This window comes from Petaurus breviceps, unplaced genomic scaffold (genome assembly GCF_028583685.1).
Source record: "Petaurus breviceps papuanus isolate PSGF00001 unplaced genomic scaffold, PetGlider_PUasm1.0 176, whole genome shotgun sequence".
Taxonomy (NCBI): domain Eukaryota; kingdom Metazoa; phylum Chordata; class Mammalia; order Diprotodontia; family Petauridae; genus Petaurus; species Petaurus breviceps.
This window is the reverse complement of record NW_027185771.1, coordinates 16,965,892-16,985,056: the sequence shown is the minus strand read 5'-3', so window position 1 is coordinate 16,985,056 and position 19,165 is coordinate 16,965,892. Positions and strand designations below refer to the sequence as shown.

Below are 19,165 nucleotides of genomic sequence, written 5' to 3'. Positions count from 1 at the left end.
TTTTGAAGAAAATGCATTGTAAATGATAAGTTATTGTGGGGAAGTGAGCTTTAGGAAAAGCTCTGTGATTTGATGGAGAGCTCAGGGTGGGGGAGTGCTTTATTTAAATAAGTGGGCAGAGGGCACAGATGGGGAGAGGATGTCCTTCCTAAACCTAAGGGAGAGCAGGATCTTACTTGCTGTCCAAGAGAGGGGAAAATGGGCAGGCCTTTGGATAAGGTCTGTTGTGGGAGAGAGGTAAGGGAAGAGATGAGGCTAGCTACCCCAGGAAGAACTTGCACTGTTGGCACTTTCCCCAGGGGGATAGAGCAGCAGTGCTCACACTCACACGAACCCTGTCCCATGACCTGGTTTCCTCCCATTGGCTATTGCTGTATTCCATGGGAGAGGTCAAAGTAGGGTTTGCCCCTACTATTCACTGACTCCTTCCATCAGATGTACTCTTCCTCCCTCTCTCCCTTCCTTTTTTCTCTGTTCATCTACCCTGCTACTACAGTGTATGGAAAGAGAACTGGGGAATAGTATCTTCAGGTAGAAAATAGTTGTCTTCAAAAATAGTAGGTTTTCTGAAAGGTATGGACCCTCAGGGAACTCCAGTCGCCATGGATCAGTCATCCCAAGAACCCCTGAATTGTATGGGGGAAGGGGGAGTGTCTTCAGTTAAAGAGCAGAGTTGAGGGCCTACAGCCTGAGAAGCCTGAGTACTGAAGCATGGATTGGTCCACTCCCCACACCTCCCCCAATTTATTTAGCCCTAATTTTGAAAGGAAGGGTACAACATTTGCCCCACTGCATCTTTTTTCTGCTCAACCTTCATTCTTTTTGCTGGTCTCCACTTATCTCCACACACCCATTGCTGTGGGTCCTCCCCTATTTATGCATCTTTGCAACTGATATGGCCCACAGTTTCTACACTTATAAAATGAGGGGGTCAGACCAGAGGACATTTAAAGTTCCTGCTAGTCCTACTGTTTATGAACCCATCTCCTATATCATCCTTTAGAGTTGCAAATATACAGCTGATATCAGAAGAACCAGAGACTTTGGAGCTGTGACATTTTTTAGCTGTGTCCTTGGGCAAGTCATTTCACTGCCTCAGTTTCCTTGCCTGTAAAACAAAGGACTTGGACTAGACCAGGAGTTCTTAACCTTTGCTCCTTGAACTTGCATATCTTAAAAAAAAATTTTTTTTATAACGGTGTTTCAAGATAATTGATTTCCTTTGTAATTCTATGTTTTTAATGTTATGTATTTAAAAACCTGATTCTGAGTGCCAAAGGGGTCAAGGATACGAATTACCCCCATTTTACTGAGGAGGAAACTGAGGCACAGAGAGCTTATGGAATTTGCCCGAGGTCATTGGCCAATGAATGGCAGAACTCCAACTAGAAAGCAGGGTCTTTGGATCCCGGTTCAGCGTTCTGTTCGCTGCTTTGGTCCTCACTCTTTTCCTTCCTTGCACACTCACTCACGCTGGCAAACTCCCTACTTTCCTCCCCCCACCCCCACCCCTTCTCTCTGCCCACCCTCCAACCTGGAACCTCTGACCCTGTGTCCGGCACGTCTGTCCGTCCTCAGGCCGCGCCGGGCGCTAAGCGCGCCCCGCCACCCTCTCGGCAGTTTCGGCCGGGCAGGGAGCACGTGGCCCCCCGCCTGATCCGGTCTCGGGGCAGGGGCGGGGACGGGGGCTCGGAGAGGCCGCTGGCGGTGCGCAGCTCTTTGCTGTCCCCAGGCCATTGTTCCCGGGGCGGGGCCGGGCTGAGCCACGCCGCCCCGAAGTGCTGAGCTGTGAAGAGCGCTGGGTGCTGATGCAGAGGACTGTCCCCCAAAGCGTGGAGGAGGCCGCCGGGGGCCCCGCCGTGGCCATGGACGGCTACCCCAGCCCTGTGCCTGCCTTTCTTACCAAACTGTGGACGCTGGTGGGGGACCCCGAGACGAACCATCTCATCTGCTGGAGCCCCGTGAGTGTGACACCCCGCCCCTCCGGGAATGTGTCCCAGGGTGTGTATCACCCTCTTGGCATGCCACTGTCACTGTGACCTCGGGCTCCCCCCACACCCCTCTATCAATTCGAGGCAACCAATATTTAGCGAATCGACCCTACCAGTATCTCCGTAGTGACTCTCCCTGGCACCCCACAAGTGAGAGCATCCTACTGTCAAAAGATTTTGACAGTTTTAGTGCCGGACAAGACCCCAAGCTAGGTATCTAATACGACCCCTACATTTTACATATGAAGAGGAAACTGTAGAAACCCCGGAAAAATCACCCATCAAAGCCCTTCCCCCAGTTCTGACCCCCTCCCCCCTCCTCCACCAGTGACAGCCTTCGCTCTACATCCCTATGACAGGGCCTGGGGCCCCAGGATGGCTGGGTCAGATTCCAGCCGTTCTCAGGCCACTTTTTTTCAGCTTGGGGGAGAGGGCAGGGGCAGTGAGAGGGAAGAGCAGAAATGGGAGAATACTTAAAGATCTGATCTGTGGGATTTCAAACTGGAAGGGACTTTAAAGATCATTAATCCAACCCTGTTATTTTACAAATGAGGAAACTGAGGCTCAGAATGAGAAAGGTCATAGAGACAGTAAATTCTCAGCTGGGATTCAAATTCAGGTTTATTTTCTGTCTTCAGGTCAATGTCCTTTACAATAAAAGCCCCTGGTCAGGGATGTCCCCTTTTGTGAGGGGAGGGGAGGAGTGAATGAACATGGAGACAGCTGTGTTAGGATCCTCCATGTAGTATTATATATGTCAGAGCTGGAAGAGTCCTTAGAGCTCACCATTTAACAGATGAGAAAACTCAGGCTGGGAGAAGGGAAATGTTTTCCCAAGGTAATTTAGCTAGTTAGTGGCAAATCAGACCCTCCAGACTACTGATCCAATGCTCCTGCCTAGAGCATGGGGTTGGAATCAGAAAGACCTGAGTTCAAATCCTGACTCAGACACTTATCAGTTGTATGACACTGTGCAAGTCACTTTCCCTCTTTACCTCAGTCTCCTCATCTGTAAAAGGGAGATAATAATAGCACCTACCTCCCAGGATTGTCATGAGGAGTAAATGAAATAGCCTTAGCACAGTGCCTGGAACATAGTGCTATATAAATGTTAGTTTGTTATTATTATTACTATACTACCTGTTTATAGTCATGTGTCTAAATTCATAGGGGTTTGAGTCTGTCTGTGAATGTTAGATGGCAAAGTGCTGGGCTTGGAGCAAAAGATTGCTGGGCTTGGAGCAAAAGATCGCTGGGCTTGGAGTCTGGAAGAGTTGAGTTCAAACCTAAGCTCAGATACTTATTAGCTGCATGACCCTTTAAACAAATCCCTCGACCTCTCTCTGCCTGCCTCAGTTTCCTAATACGTAAACTGGGAATAAGCATAGCACCTACCTCCCAGGATTGTTGTGGGGATCAAATGAGATATTTGTAAAATATGCTTAGCAGAGTACCTGGCACATAGTAGGAACAATATAAGTGATTATTCCCCTCCTCTGCCAATTTCCCTGCACCTTAATTAAATCTTCTTTATGGCCATCTGCTAACTCTTACCTTCTTGAAAGGCAGTGTGGTGCAGTGAGGAAAGAATTGGATTGAGACTTAGCAGACCCAGGTTGGCTCTGGGGATGATGCTCTTCATTGAGTTACTGCCTGTTTGAACTTGGGAAAGTCATGGGATCTCTAGGTAGATGACCTCAGAGGGATTCTTCACCTTGTTGGTGCCCTGGACCCTTTGGTGGCAGCCTACGGACCCCTCCTCAGAATGTGCTTAAATGCATAAAAAACAGAAGATCACAAAAGAAACTAATTACAGTGAATTGGCAGTTAGCAAAATGTATTTTTTTAAAAACCAACTTCACAGATGCTAGGATAAGTACAAGTGATTTCATACAATTTGCTCATTTTACAAAGGAGGAAACAGACCCAGAGGGGCATGTGAACTCTCCAAAGTCACGGTTGTCCAATGCTACCTTCTGATTAAGGACTAAATGACAGAGTAGGAATTTGAACTCCAAACCCTGGGTTCCTTCCTCTATACTACAGCTACCTCTTTTATAAAAATAGAAAATGCAAATTTAAGGACATCATTAGTCTTCACATGGACCAAATATCTAAATAACTAAATATCACATAGATTAAACAGACTAAATTCACAGACTCTCCCCCAATGCAGTCCCTTATAAACAAAATTCACAGGTACCAAAGATTTATCCTTCAGCCTCAGTTTCCTCATCAGAAAATAGGATAAAGGCATTTTTCTGCCTACCTTATCTTTCTCTAAGTGTCATGAAGGTCATTCAGTGAGATTGTTTATGTGTATATATGTACGTGTGTGTACATATACACACATATGAGATTATATCTACCAATGTCAACTATGATTATGAATCTCTGTTCCTCTAATGTGCCAGTCCATAGAGACATCCTGATAGAGTAGATGAGGATGAGGAGTCTAGAAGACCTCATGTTAAATCCTACTTCAAACACTATTAGCTGTGTGGCCTGGGGCAAGTCACATACCCACTCTGAGCCTCAGTGAACTCCTCTATAAATTGGAGGTGATAAAAATCCTTATAACAATAAAAATTGTTACAAGGATCAAATGAAATGATATACACAAAACATTTCACAAGAGTTAAAATGCTCCATTAATGTGAGCTGTTATGATTCTCTCCCATCTCAAAGCCTTTGCCCAGGCTATGCCCCATGCCTGGAATGCTCCTTTTCCTCACTTCTACCTGTGGGAACCTGTAGCCCCCTTCTGTACAAGGCCTTTTCGGATTCTCCCGACTCCCCAGTTTTTAATGTTCTCCCCTTGTTAAGAAGTTAGTTCATATATATGTATATATGTGTATATACACATACACACATACACATATACATAGATAATTTCTTTATCTGTTTCACCAAAGTGGACAGGACGCTCTCTGAGGACAGATTGCTTTATTCTATCTTGACACTCAGTGCCTACCATAAGTATATAATAGGTGTATAATAAATGCTTGTTATTATCATTCTGTTTGTGTCTCTGTGTGTTGGGTGACCTATGTCTCTATGTATTTCTGTGGGGGGGGTTGGGGGGGTGTCTCTACGTATGTCTGTTTTGGGGTGTTTTGCAGAATGGAACCAGCTTCCATGTACGTGATCAGGGCCGCTTTGCCAAGGAAGTTCTACCCAAATACTTTAAACACAACAACATGGCCAGTTTTGTGAGGCAGCTCAACATGTGTAAGTGTCTCTTGCCAACACCCAAGAGGGAGGAGGGTCAGGGCAGGAGAGGCGATGTGAGAAGGAAGAGGAGAATCCTTACCCACCTGGGAGAACTGCCTTATTAAACATGGGGGAGGGAAGCCCTGGGGGAGGGCTGCTGAATGCTGGGTCAGGAGACCTGGCTTTCGTCCCACCTGGGGCTCGTATGACACCAGGCAGAGGCTCTCTGACTGTGGAATGGGGGACAATGGGAATGAGGATGGGGGGGGCAGAGATTTGTAGCTGCCGTTTGGATAGCCCTTGGAAGTTTATTTACAAAGTCATTTGTTGTACTCTTATGTTTTATTTCTCACAACATCCTGGTGAGTAAGTAAGTTACCCCTGTTTTCCAGATGAGTTTAGAGAAGTTCGGTGACTTGGTTCATGCTTACAGTTAGAAGCATAGTTCCAAACCCATGTTTCTGGGGCCTTCAAGTTCATGCTCTGCCTCTGCACGGAGAGGCAGGAAGAGTGCTTACAATCCCGACCTGCAGAGGCTGTTGTGAGGAAAGTGCTTCACGCACTCTCCCCATGAGTTATGTTGTTCCAGAGGGGACTGTGGGCCTCCAGAATCAGCATCCCTATGACCCTTTCCTCTGGGGACTTCTCAGATGGTTTCAGGAAGGTGGTGAGCATTGAGCAGGGAGGCTTGGTGAAGCCAGACCGGGACGACACGGAGTTCCAGCACCTCTGTTTCCTCCGAGGGCATGAACACTTGCTGGAACACATTAAGAGGAAGGTGGGCCTACTCCTTCCAGCCCAGCTCCAGCCCCATCCCCAGGCCAGCCTCAGCCCCAGTCTCATCCCTACTCTCCTCTCCAGTAGAGTCTTTGACCCAGTCCAGCCCCAACCCCAGTTTGGCCCCAGTTCCAGCCCCATATTGGTCTCAGTCTGGTTCCTGGGTCAGCCCAGTCCCAGCTCAGCCCTTGGCCCACCCCTATTCCCCTCTCCAGTACAGTCTCTGACCCAGTCCAGCTCCAGCCCCATCCCCAGGCCAGCCTCAGCCCTGGTCCCATCACTACTCCCCTCTCCAGTAGAGTCTTTGACCCAGTCCAGCTCTAGCCCCAGTCCAGCCCCAGATTGGTCCCAGTCTGGCCCCCGCATCTGCCCCAGTCCCAGCTCAGCCCCTGGCTCCCCCCCCCACACCCCCCATGCAGGAGAAGGCAGAGCAGTAGAGATTGGCTGGGTCAGAGTGGAGCCACTCAGCCCTACACTGGACATCACTACAGGTGTCAGTGCTGAGGAGTGAGGAGAGCCGACTGCGTCAGGAGGACCTGAGTCGCCTGCTGTGCGAGGTTCAGCTGCTTCGAGGACAGCAGGACAGTGCTGAGGGCCAGCTCCAAGACCTCAGGCAGTGAGCAGGCAGGGGGCTGACAGGTCTGGCTGTTGGGATGAGGTTTCTCCTTGCTGTCCTAGGGGGGCTTCAGGCTTCTAGAGCCCCAAATCTTCCTAACAATCTCTCACTGCCTTCACCCTGAGAAGCCTCAAGAGGGCTCCCTTTGCCCAAGGTTTCCCAATGAATGGTGTTCTCTTCTGGCCTCCTTGCTGGAAGGACCCTGAAAAGGGATGCAGTGTCAGCATTGGAAGGGTCCCGGGGACATAATATATTAAAGATGCAAGGGCCCCGGGATCACAGAATGTCAGAATGAGAAGCTACCTTAGAGATCCAGGCCCAGAAGCCAGGTTCCTTGACTCCTGGTCTGAGGCTCTTCACAATTGCTATACACATCCTTGGGTCCTGTCCCATCCTCCAGCCCACCCCAGGAAACTGGTTACAGAGTCCGTATCCTAAGGAAGGGCAGGAGGGTCAGGGGAAAGGACTTGGAAGCTTCACATTTTAAAGCTCCTTGGCCTTTGTCCAGGTCAGTTCTGGGCTCAGAATCCCTTTGGTGGCCCAGAGAATCTTCTTTTTGGGGAATCCAGAGTTTCCCCCATGCCTGGCTTCTAGCCCTGGGCTGGAGGTTCTTGACTCTTCCCACTTTAAATCGAGGGCACTCTTCAGCAACACATCTCTTCAGACCCCAGGCTCAGTGGCTACCTCAAGCCCCTTCCTTCCCTCCAGACTGACCTGGCAGAAGCTTCCCAATCATATCTCCTTCTGAAAGCACCCCTTCCCAATCCCTGGGAACTAAGGGAATGGGCATGTGGGTGACCTGGTGGGCAGTCTTTTCCCCTACCCCTACTGACCTTCTCTAGGCAGTGGAATGTATGTGTTTGTGCAGATATGGGGGAGGTGGGAGGTCACTTCCACCTTTCTCACCCCACTTATTTTTGTCTCCAGGCAAAATGAGGTCCTGTGGCGTGAGGTAGTGAGCCTCCGGCAGCAACACCACCAACAGCACAGGGTTATCAACAAGGTAGGGATCTTTCTTCTCAGACCTTTCTTCCTCTTACCAACTCACCCCATGTGGGACTCCACCCAACTGTCTCACATGGCCTCCCTCTGACTGAGAAGTGAACTAGGGGGTCATGACCAAGTGGAATGGGGTCATAACTTCTCACACCCCTTCCCCCTGCTCTCATCCCCCTTCACTCCTGACAAAGCCCAGGGATGAGCCCTTGACAGAAGAGAACATTGTTTCCTGAGTAGGGAGAAAGGAAGGTGGGGCATCTTAACTGTTGGGGTGGGATGCAGTAGTCTTCAGCTCAGGGGCAGATCTCAGGTTATGTCCATTGCTGGGACACCTGGAATTCACTGCCTCCTGATGTGGGAGAGAGGGACAGAAAGGAAAGGCTTCTGGTAGCCTGGGGGAAGCCACACTTGGCCCCTAGAAGAGGAACAATCCAAACTGGTTTTAGTGGTTGTTGTTCCAGATAGGAATGGAATCTCTAGGGTCCTGTTGTCCTTGAGGCAGGCTCTTCATGAAAAGTTTAGGTCCTTCCCTCCCTCCTCTGATAGTGAAAGATGTCTCTCTTCCTTCCCCCCTCCCTCCCCATTAACCTTTTTATCCTGGACAGTTGATCCAGTGTCTCTTTGGCCCACTCCAGGCCGGGCCCAGCGGTGGGGCCACCAAGAGGAAACTGTGAGTGGGGTGTTTGAGAAATAGGGACAGACCTATATTCCTCTGCCTATAGCCAACCTCCCTCAGCTCATTCCCTGAGTCCTAGCTCCCTTCCCCCTCCCCCAGCTGGAGTGGACCCTCCCAAACACCACTGTCCTAGGAGATCAGACTACAGAGTAGAGCATCGAGGGTCTCCCCATCCCATGGTCCCCTGGGCTAGTCCCCTTCTCCCTCCCATGTGATCAGGGTGCCATGGTGACAGAACCAGGCCTCTGGGTGGCCAGAGGGCTGATTCAGCACTGCTGCTATTACTGGCAGGGAGTCATGGGAAGGGGTGGGGTGGTTAGGCTGGATCCCAGGATGGGGGGGGGGCGGTCATCAGAGCCACTCTGTGGGTTCCCAGAGCACCATGGAAGTCTGGCACTGTCTATAGACTCCTTGGTCCAGTAGCACCCACCCTGGTGCAGTTGAACCCCAAGCCTCCTGATCCTCTCCATTGTGAGGAGAGCTGGAAGAGAGGGAGGATGGGGTTTGGGAGGGAGAGGTGACTTGTGATCCCCTGAATCCTCCCCTGTATCCCTTAGGCCCCTGATGCTGGATGAAGGGACGGGGACACACCCTGGAGTCAAAGTCAGCAGGCCCCTGGCCAAGCTTCCCTTGCAGGACTCCTACTTTATCCAGTCGGTAAGTGTTAAGCTCATTCCTTACCCCAGGTGAATAATTCATGCAGGGAATAACACCCAAGAGGAAAAAAAGGAGGGCAGGGGCTATCTCATCAAACTTAGGACTCCCCCAAGGATCCCAGATGCTCCAGGAGCAAGGTTGTTTCCCCCATCAGATCTGGGTCCCCTTCTTCTGTTTTCCCTGGGCTCAGTCAGGGGAGCTAGACCTGGTACTGTGTTTGCAGCCTTCCACAGAGCCGTCCTCCTGCCAAAACAGCCCCAGAGGACTGAAGGGACCCATCATCTCTGACGTCTCTGAAGCCTCTCCTTCCCCTGAAGGAATCATGTCACCGTCCTCCGGCACTGGGAGGTAAGAGGGGAATCGGGAGGAAGCCAGAAACAGGGGATTCTGGGATTGCCTCTGTGGGTGGGAGAGCGCAGCGCTGCAGTGGAATCTCTTCTCCCGTGTAGGGAGAAGGGCCTGGTGCTGCTCAAGGAAGAGCCAGCCAGCCCCGGGGGAAAAGGCACAGCTGGTCCAGGAGCTGCCCCAAACGACTATGACTTCTATGTGACAGCCCCACCCATACTCCCTGTGGCTGTGGTGCAGTCCATCCTGGAAGGCAAGGGGAGCTGCAGTCCCGAGGGGCACAAAAGTGCCCAGCAGCCAGAGAGAAGGGGCCCAAGAGGGCCCCCAGACAGGTGAGGGGAGGGTCCAAGCAACACAGGCCCCCCAGGAATGGGGGCTTGCAGGCAAGGTCAGTACTACACAGTACACAATGAGCTGGTGGACTTCTGGGCTTGACATAAACAGGAAGAGAATGTTCCATCTCTTAGGGTCTCCCACTCAGTTGTGCCAGGGTGTTAGATGCTGGTGAGGAAGGACTTCCTTGCTTCCCTCCCTTCTCTACCCCCATCTTTCTATTCTCTGAAGCCCCCCCTAATATCGGGAGAGGATCTCATGCCTTTATTCTAAGAATAAATGCTTTTATCCTTGAACCCTCTGCCATGGAGGATTTACGTTTAAGCTTTCTGTTTATGGAGTAACAATGATTGTGGAATGTCTGCATTCCTTCATTCAATGAACCTCAATTAAGTGCCTAATGTGTGCAGTAGGAGGTGGCCCCAGAGTTTCTGAGTTGTCTCTTGAAGGAGGAGACTTGAGGGAGATGAGGGGGAAGGGTGGCTATTCTAATGAACCCCAAAACAGCCATGCACACAGGCAGGATGAGAAGGCTCTCTCTCTCCCTCATCCACCCCAGGCTGCCTGCCACTTTTTGACAGCTAGCACAGATAGGGCAGAGACCAGGACTCGGAGTCAGGTGAACCCCGCTGGCCTTTTCCTGCGACCTTAGAGAATCCACTTCTCTCCTTTGGGGTTCAGTCTCTTTTCTGCAATGAAGGGACTGCACTAGATAGATTGCCAAGACTCCTCTGAGCTCTGAATCACTTCTGGGACCCTCCTAGCTGCAGGGATGTTCATTTTGACCAGATCAAAATGGGGTGGGGAGGTAGGGTAAGGTACAGTGCAATTTGTATCTGGACCTCCCCCTTCCCCACAGAAAAACTTTCCTGAAAGAGCTCTGTGGAGGGAAGGGGAGACGGGGAGTATGGCTGAGTCAGAGTCCTTGTCCCCACAGGGAGCTGGGGGAGCCCCTAGATGTTGCAGACCTGAGCCTAGAGAGTTTACAGCTGTTGCTTCGGGGCCAGCCTGGCAGCTTAGAGCCCGAGGGGGGGCTGGAGGTGAGTATCCACCCCGACCCAGCCCAGGGATGCTGCTACTGCCTTCCCTTTCTTCATGAGGGTGGAAGAACTTGGAATTTGGAGTAAAACTACCTAGATAGGAATTCTAGTTGAACTACCAACTACCTCTGGGCCAAGGCGCTGTCCCTCCCTGGGCCTCAGTTTCCTCTTCTGTAAAATTGAGGGACTTGTTCTAGCTGATCTCACAAGTCCCGTCCACCTCTAAATTCTGTAATCCTCAGGTGTTCAGCCCCGGCCTCCCAGGGAGCGAGTGGAGCCTGCTAGATATGGATGTGGGACTGTCCCTGGTAAGGGGGGAGGGGCAGGAACCGGGGAGGGCATCACTGGGAGAATGCTACGGGTGGAATCTCTGCCCTGTGCCCAAGTCAGCGCAGTTCCCCACTTCCCCAAGCCTCCCTTTCTTTCGGATCCTGTAGAAGACCCCTTCCACTTCACCTCAGGACAGCCCATCCAAGAGCAGAATTCCTAAATCAAGGTCACTCCCAAATTGACCTTCTTTCGTCAAGTCCTTCCTCCCCCCATAGGGCCTGGGTGTACCCCACCTCCTCCCCCCCTTCCCCAGCTCCAGCTTCCCATTAGTTTTCCAAAGGAGGCTCACTGCTTTCCTCCCTTCCTCACCCACCCCTTTCTGTTTCTGTGCTCGGAATTTTCACATCCAGATGCAGCAACTCCCCAAAGATATGGAGAAGAGTGAGACTGAGCTAGTGTCCAAAGGCTTGAATCCCCCGGGCTCAGGTAGTTATTACGTAGCGTGAGACCGCGTCCCGGTGGGTGTTTGGGGTGAGCGCGGCGGCGCTGGGGAAACTCCTGGAGTGAGTGGAAGAGTTACTCCCTCTCAGTCCCTCCACTTTTCCAGTGGAAGCATCGAGGTGGAATTTGAGGGAGGGGGAGGCAGACCTGGGATATTGGCCTGAAGGAAAGCACTCGGGCTGATGCCAGGAATGCTGAGGTCTGGGCCTGACTGACCCCCAACATCCCAGAGGGAACTAGGGTTAGAAGACTGTTAGAAAGAATGGGGAGCGGCAGTGTCTGGGCAGAGTCAAAAGGGAAAGGGAAGGGCACGAGTAGGAGGTTAGGGAACAAGGAGACCTGGATAAGCAAACTGGGGTGGGTTCACCCCAACGCAAGGAGGAATGTCTCCCTTCTTGGCTGTTTGCATCTTGGGACAGCGGCCCTCCCACGAAGCCTGCGTAGAGGAGGTTTGCTGTCCCAGGTGGGTACTGAAGGCACCAAATCTTTGCCATCTGCTCCTCCCTCCCACTCCTCTGTCCTTTCAGGAAAGGAGTCAGCAGCCTCCAGGACCCCCCGAACGTTCCCGATGGAAGCCCCCTCGAGCTTCGGAGCCCCGGCCCTCGGCGTCCCCGGTGCCTTGGCCCTTTATGACTCCTCGCAGACCCTGGCCCAGAATGGGACTCGGACCCCCTACCTGAGCCCAGGGGCTAGCCCCGACCCGTGAGCGGAGGTAGCAGAGGGTAGGGCCAATCAGAGCGGACCGGAGTGATTCGTCGCCCCTCCCCATTCTGGGCCGCTTGGTTCGGCTTCCAGCCCACCCACCCCTCCTTCTCCCACCCCTGCCCCCGCATCTCCACCCTAGGAGTTACAAGGCCCCGGGCCTGAGTGAGTGCGCCAGGTAGAGAATTGGGTACATAGAGCCCCAGAATGCGTTGAGCGCCCCTGGCGGGAGACAGCCCCTCCCCAGAAACCCAGGGCTCCGCCTCGCTGCCGGCCGGTGCGGCGGGGCCAGAGGGCGGGGCCGGGCCCGGATTTCATTGGCTCTGGGGCCCGCCTCCACCCCGCCCCCCACGTGGCCCCCCCCCCTCCCCAGAGCCCCACCCTTGCCCCTCCCTTCCCTGCCCGTTGGTCCAGGGTTCCCAGGCACCTCCTGAGTTCGGGTTGCAAATAAAAACGATGCAGTTTCTTTCCAGCGCTCGCACCCTCTGCCTCCAGGGCTACCTGTGGCTTCGCCGCCTCCCAGGCTCCGGATCCGGGCTGGATTTCTTTGGCTCGGCGTCTCCAGCCCCATCCTCACTCACTCTGAGCCCCTTCAGCTCAGATACTCAAAAGGGACAGTGATCTCATCGATGTGGAAGGTCCCTCTAAAGATGGCGATCTCAACCCATCCATGCCTGCCCATCCTGTGCGACTCGTTCTGTGACACCATTGCAAAGTGTTTTCCCCACAACAACTCTGGGAGGCAGGTAGAGTGAGTCACAGCATCCGTATTTTACCCATTAAAGAAACTGAGTCTTGGAGAGCATTAAGATTAGTAACAGAAACAACAACAAAAGACCTTTAGAGCCCTGGAGTCCGGAAGTTCTGAGGCTGGCTGTGTGACCCTGGCCAAGTCATTTAACCCCTTTCGGGCTCATTTTCCTCATCTGTAAAATGGGAATAATAATAATAGCGCCTACTTCCCAGGGTTGTTGTACGGATGAAATGAGGTAATGTTTGTAATTCTCTTTACAAACTTTACAAACTGCTACAAAAATGCTAGCTACTATCAATTATTGTCACATTTTCTGGTTTGCAAAAAGATTTTTGAGGTTGGGAGGGGAGTAGGAAGACCTTAGATCAAAGTGGGACTCAAAGTGACTCAGTTCTCTTCTTAAAAAAAAAAAAACAACTAATGTATTTTAAAATCCATTTTATATAAAATATAATTTTATAACAATATATAATATAATTTAAGTTATAATTTTATATTTTTCATTCAGCCAAAATCCACCTTCTCTCCCCCCACTCCCTTTCTCTTCCGAATTGAGGAAAAAAAAAAACCCCTGTTACAAACATACATGGGCAATCAAAACAAATTTCAAAATCAAATTGGCCCTGTCAAAAAAAAAAAAGTGTTTCATTCTACATTCTGAGTCTTAACTCTTTAATCATCATGTTTTGTCATAAATTCTCTGGAATCTTGGTTTGTCATAATGGTGATCAAAGTTCCTAAGTCTCAAAATTGTTTAACGCTGCAATATTACTGTCTTCCTATAAATTGTCCTCTTGGTTCTGCTCACTTTACTTTTCATCAGGTCATGCAAGTCTTCTCAGATTTCTCTGAAACCTTCCCCTTTGTTATTTCTTATAGTACAATAGTATTCCATCACATTTATATACCATAACTTGTCCAGTCATTCCCCAATTGATGGGCACCACCACCAATTTCCAATTCTCTGCTACCGAAAAAAGAACTATCAATATTTTTATCCATATGTAGAGTTTGCTTAGGACTAATCCCTTCCTTAATCTACCTTCCCTCGAATTCCCCCTTATCCCTTCTCTACCCCCACCCATTTCCCTGTTGAGTGAAAGTTATTTCTATATCAAGTTGTGTGGTTGTGTGTGTGTGTGTGTGTATTCTTCCCTTCTTTGTCCAGTTCGGATGAAAATGAAATTCAAGTATTACGCCTTTTCCACCCTTTCCCCATTATTTATAGAGACTTCTGCTTGTGTACTCCAATTATGTGAGATTTTCTTCTTTCTTTTCCCTTTTTCTTCTGACCCTCCTCAGTGTATTCCTCTCTCCCTTCCTTTCCATTCTTCTTTTAAAATCACTAAGAGATGACAGAACCATTCCCAGCCTTCTAATTAGAATCCCTTTATGAACCCTAATGATCAGGTTCAGAAGGGACATGAGTTTCATCTCTGTATTCTTAAAATGTAGGCAGTTTATCCACGTTTAGTTGCTTCCGATTGTTCAATCATGTTTAATTTTTCATGCTGCTCCTGACTTGCATGTTTGGACTTCATGGTTTCTCTGCAATTCTGGTATTTTCTTTAGGAATGTTTGGAAGTCCTCCTTTCCATTAAAGCTTCATTTTGTTTTCCACTGTAGGATTATATTCAGTTTTGCTGAGTAAAGTATTCTTGGCTGTAAGCCTGTATCCTTTGCTTTCTGGTGTTTTGTGTTCCGAGCTATCTGCTCCTTCACAGTGGTGACTGCCAAATAAGGTGTGAGCCTCACCAGGACTTCTTCATACCTGAGCTCCTTCCTTCTGGCTGCCTGCCAGTATCTTTTTCTTTGACCTGGACATGCTTGATTTTGGCCATCATGTTTCTGGGAATTTTTATTTTGGAGTTTCAAGAGGTGACTAGGTTTCTTTTTTCTTTTTCTGTTTCCATTTTGCCCTCTGGTTCTAAGATGTCAGGGCAGTTTTCTCTTATACTTTCTTGAAATATTATGTGTTGGCTTTTTTGGGTGTTGACTTTCAGGTAGATCCTTACATTTACCGTTCCTGATCTATTTTCTGGGTGAGTGGTTTTTGCTTTGAGACACCTTACATTTTCTTCTATTTTTTTTCAGTCTTTTGAATTTGTTTTACTATTTCTTGTTGTTTCATGTAGTCATTAGCTTCTATTTGGTCCATTCTAATTTCCATAGAGTTGTTGCATGGGCAAAGTTTTGTACCTCTTATACCAAACTGGTAATTCCTGTTGTAATTTTTTCTTCCATTGCTCTCATTTCTTTTCCAATTCTGTTTTCTTCTGACACTCTCATTTTGTTTATTAAAAACATTTTAAAACTTTTAAAAAAGCCCTCTTGCTTTGTCTCTTCTAGGAATTCTAGTTGAATTTGTGCCCCAGCTATGTTTTTCTTTGAGGCTTTGTCTGTGGATGTTTTGGAGTAATTTTCTCCTTCTGAGAATGTCTTGAGTGTCCCTATCATCACAATATTTTTTTTTTTAATGATGGGACTCCTTTTTGGTTTGTTTGGAGGAGGTGGGGTTTTTTTTTGCTGTTATTGTTGTTTTTAGGGGGAACCTCACTGTATCTTTTCTTGCTACTCTATTTGCTCTGTCTCCTCCTCAGCTCTCTTCTTCATTATGTGTCACTTGGTTCAGCTTGCAGACCCCGTTCCCCATAGTTGAAAGGCCCGCTTTACCTACATTACACTTATTTGATCCTTACAACATGTAATGTATATACAAGTATTATCATCCTCCTTTTACAGATGAAGAAGCTGAACATAGAGAGACTGTAATGGTTAAACTCGAGGTCACACAGGCAGTGAATTTCAGGGCTGGGACTGAAATTGAAGTCTCCTGAAAGGTTTGAGGCAATTTCCAATACACTGAACTGTTGTTTCTACCTCTTAGTCTTAGAATGTCTGAGCTAGGAGACACCTTGAAGAGCAATTAGTCTAACATTCTTATTTTTTAGTTAGTGAAATTGAGGCACATAGAGAGGAGATGACTTGCCCAAGAACAAGACTCAAAGTCCACTTACTTTAAATCCAGTGTTATTTTGTTTGTTTCTTTCTTTTTTTGCTTTTTAGAGGAGGGAGGGTAGGGCAATTGGGGTTAAGTGACTTGCCCAAGGTCACATGGTTAGTAAGTGTTAAGTGTCTGAGGCCGGATTTGAACTCAGGTCCTCCTGACTCCAGGGCCTATTCGCTGTGCCACCTAGCCACCCCAAATAATTTGTAAAGTATTGGAATCTCCAGTGCTATTTTCTTGCTTTTTGATTATTTTTTCTTTTTAAAAAATTAACTTAAATATTTCAGGGCTCTTTCTGCTGCTTCAAAGGGATGCCAATGGGGATGTTTTATGTTCTGTCCTTGATGCGAGGTGTAAAAAGTTGTGGGAGGCCTTTTTTGGGGGAAAGGGGATAGATGGGCTTACTTTCCCATGCTCCCTTTAAAAATGAGATATCCACGCCCTGATGAGACTTTCCAAAGCCTCTAGCCCAGTTTTTTATTTGTTCAGTCATGCCCAACTCTTCCTGACCCCATTTAGTGTTTTCTTGGCAGTGATGCTGAAGTGGTTTGACATTTCCTTCTTCAGCTCATTTTACAGATGAAGAAAATGAGGCAAACAGGTTAAGTGACTTGCCAGGGGTCACACAGCGATGTTTGAAGATGGATTTGAACTCAGGAAAATGAGTCTTCCTCACTCCAGGCCTGATAATCTTTCCACTATTCACTATGGCACCACTTAGCTGCCCTCCAGCCCAGACACACTGATTGTCTACTTCCTTCTCCATTAGGAGCTCACTGAGGCCAGAAGCTGGCTGACAGTGACAAAGAAAAGTGCAAATATTTCGCTCCCCACTTCAGTTCTCTTTTTTCCCTCTTCACATCTGCCAGGGTCTATTGTACTTCCTCATGCATCTTCTTGCATCCTATCAAAGAAAAGAAATAATGCTATATTCTGTGTTTTAGGAACAAGTCTACCAGAAACATTTGATTTAATATTAATCTAATATCCAAGAATTTCTACCTTGGCAAGAGATATGTCCAAATTGTCATAGTCTCCCATGCCCTCCAACATGAGGATCCCCAAAACAATTTGAGTAACTTTTAAAGGAATCTTTAATCAGGGAAACCTCATCATATGTTAAAATGTGGTTTGAGGTTAACATTCCAGAATGGTTGAATAAGGAAGACACCTTCCCATTCCTCCCTGGACTTCCCTAGAGAAATCAAAGGGACTCCTCCTAGAGATAAATATCTAATATCTTAAGAATAATAGAAGAAAATGCTCCCATGTAAATGGACTAGAGGTAGGTTTTAGGGCTACTCTCTTTAGAGAATGTTGTTGTTCAGTCTTGTTCTACTCTGCGACCTCATTTGGAGTTTCCTTTGCAAAGACATCCATTTCCTTCTATGGCTCATTTTACAGATGAGGAAACTGAGGCAAACAGGGTGAAGTGACTTGTTCAGGGTCACACAGTTAGTAAGTGTCTGAGGCCAGATTTGAACTCATGAAGAGATAAGGTTTCCTGATTCCAAGCCTAAAGCTCTATGTACTATGGTACCCCTTCAGAGAATATGGAAGATCAGAAGATGAGGTTCTATTTGTTCAAACTTGTTTCCACCCTTAATCTATTTCATTATGAAAGGCCTTTTGTTCTTAACTCATCACCCACATTTCCATGGAAGTCTGGCAAGAGTTTTTTTTTTTTTTAGATCAGAGAAATATTATTACTTAATTTCTTGAGAAACCAAAAAGAGACTTTCAGTGTGCTCCCACAATTTCACCCTTTTGTGCTCTCTGCAGAGTTATTTGAAGCCTAATTTAAATGTATTAATCCTAGGATCTCAGTTTTTTACCCAGTAATTTGTAGCAAGATACATTATTCTGGTTGATCGAAAATAGGAAATTTCCATGTTTTGCTCCACTACAGCAAATGCAGCAAGATAGTAAGAACTATTGTATGTGCTATAAAGTGGCATAATAAGGTTAAGGGATTGCCTTGAATTGGGATATAGAAAGTAAGGTGGAGACAAAACCCGATGTTCAAACATACTTGAGTTTCTAGGCAGCCCTTTAATCTCCTTGTATACAGTAGAACAGTAGCCAGGGATGGTTATCAGTGGCCACAATTTATACATTAATCATTGGAGACATTTTTTCTACCAATATGTACACATATCAAATACCTTCTTAAAGAATACTTTTGTGCAAGGATGCATTTGAGGTAGGAAATAGAAGGTAAAAGGTAAAAGGTAGTAAGTGCAGCTGGGTGTTCCAATATTTAGGTAATAATGCATCTCATGTTCCCAACTGAACTGTTCACAATTTCTTCCAGAAGGGAACACATCAGTAAATAATATACAGCCTTTTATCCTGGAGAGAGTAGACACACTCCCACAGAACAGTTTTATTTGTTCTATGGCAGCTATTCTTTGGAATAGGGGAGAGAGGCTGCTTGTGGTCTCTCTATCCCTTTGCTTCAAGCTCTTTAGGAATAGAAGCTCATTTATAATTGCATGGTTTAGTTATTTTGACCCTATCCAACTCTTTATGGCCCCATTTAGGGTTTTCTTGGCAAAGATACTGGGGTGGTTTGATATTTCTTTCTCCAGCTCATTTGACAGATGAGGAAACTGAGGTAAACAGAGTTAAATGACTTTCCCAGGGTCACAGAGCTAGTAAATGTCTGAGGCAGGATTTGAACTCTGGAACACGAGGCATCTTGACTCCAGGTCCAGCACTCTATGCACTATGGTGCCACCTAAGTGCCCATTTACAATGAAATATATTAACTCAGTATTGAAGATCCTGGCTTTCAGCAGCCATTCAGATGTTAACAACATTGTAATTACGAAAGTTTCTCAACAATTTCCTTTGTGACTGCTTTGGAGTCTGCTTTAGAGGTAGGGTAAGCTTCAACTCATCCCTAAACAAATATATTCTAATAAGAATATATTCATTATTATTGTGTAGTGAGTATGATTTGGCCTCACTCTACCAGAGCAAGGACAACTATATTACCCCCTTAGGGTTCTAGGGGTACCCCTGAGGAGTTGGGGTATCTCTTTTCTAATGTCATTGACTCAAGCTCCTGTTCCAGTGGTTCTCCACACTGTTAGCCATCAATGACTAGCCCCCTAGTTACATTTAACCAATTAACATCAATTAGCATGTAAAAAGAGATTTAATTTGAAGATACTGCAGGAACAAAAGTTCATATTTTCCTCCCAGCACCTCAAGGGCACATTCTCCCCTATCCCACCTCAGTCTCTGGGGAAAGTGGGTTCAAACTTAGCAAAATTTCC

At 47.6% G+C, this 19,165-nt stretch overlaps 1 protein-coding gene and 1 long non-coding RNA gene across 2 annotated transcripts; one reads left to right on the top strand and one right to left on the bottom strand.

The window, feature by feature from the left end:
- The first annotated feature begins 1,759 nt into the window (after positions 1–1,759).
- Positions 1,760–12,315, top strand: HSF4 (heat shock transcription factor 4). The gene is made up of 13 exons (XM_069085783.1): positions 1,760–1,960; positions 5,077–5,222; positions 5,855–5,982; positions 6,473–6,597; positions 7,525–7,600; positions 8,202–8,266; positions 8,830–8,929; positions 9,153–9,277; positions 9,379–9,606; positions 10,545–10,647; positions 10,890–10,955; positions 11,328–11,403; positions 11,946–12,315. The coding sequence occupies exons 1-13, from the start codon at positions 1,809–1,811 to the stop codon at positions 12,122–12,124; spliced, it is 1,569 nt and encodes a 522-aa protein (XP_068941884.1). The 5' UTR covers positions 1,760–1,808; the 3' UTR covers positions 12,125–12,315.
- LOC138159433 (uncharacterized) lies at positions 5,823–13,730 on the bottom strand. The gene is made up of 3 exons (XR_011167895.1): positions 12,622–13,730; positions 6,390–6,799; positions 5,823–5,961 (listed from the first exon to the last, which is right to left on the bottom strand). It is a non-coding gene; the product is annotated as an uncharacterized lncRNA (long non-coding RNA).
- Positions 13,731–19,165: the final 5,435 nt, after the last annotated feature.

Coding starts and splice junctions, on each gene's coding strand:
- HSF4 (XM_069085783.1), top strand. CDS start 1,809: ATGCAGAGGACTGTCCCCCAAAGCGTGGAGGAGGCCGCCGGGGGCCCC. Junction 6,598..7,524: donor CAGCTCCAAGACCTCAGGCA/GTGAGCAGGCAG, acceptor TTTTGTCTCCAG/GCAAAATGAGGTCCTGTGGC. Junction 9,278..9,378: donor CCGTCCTCCGGCACTGGGAG/GTAAGAGGGGAA, acceptor TCTCCCGTGTAG/GGAGAAGGGCCTGGTGCTGC.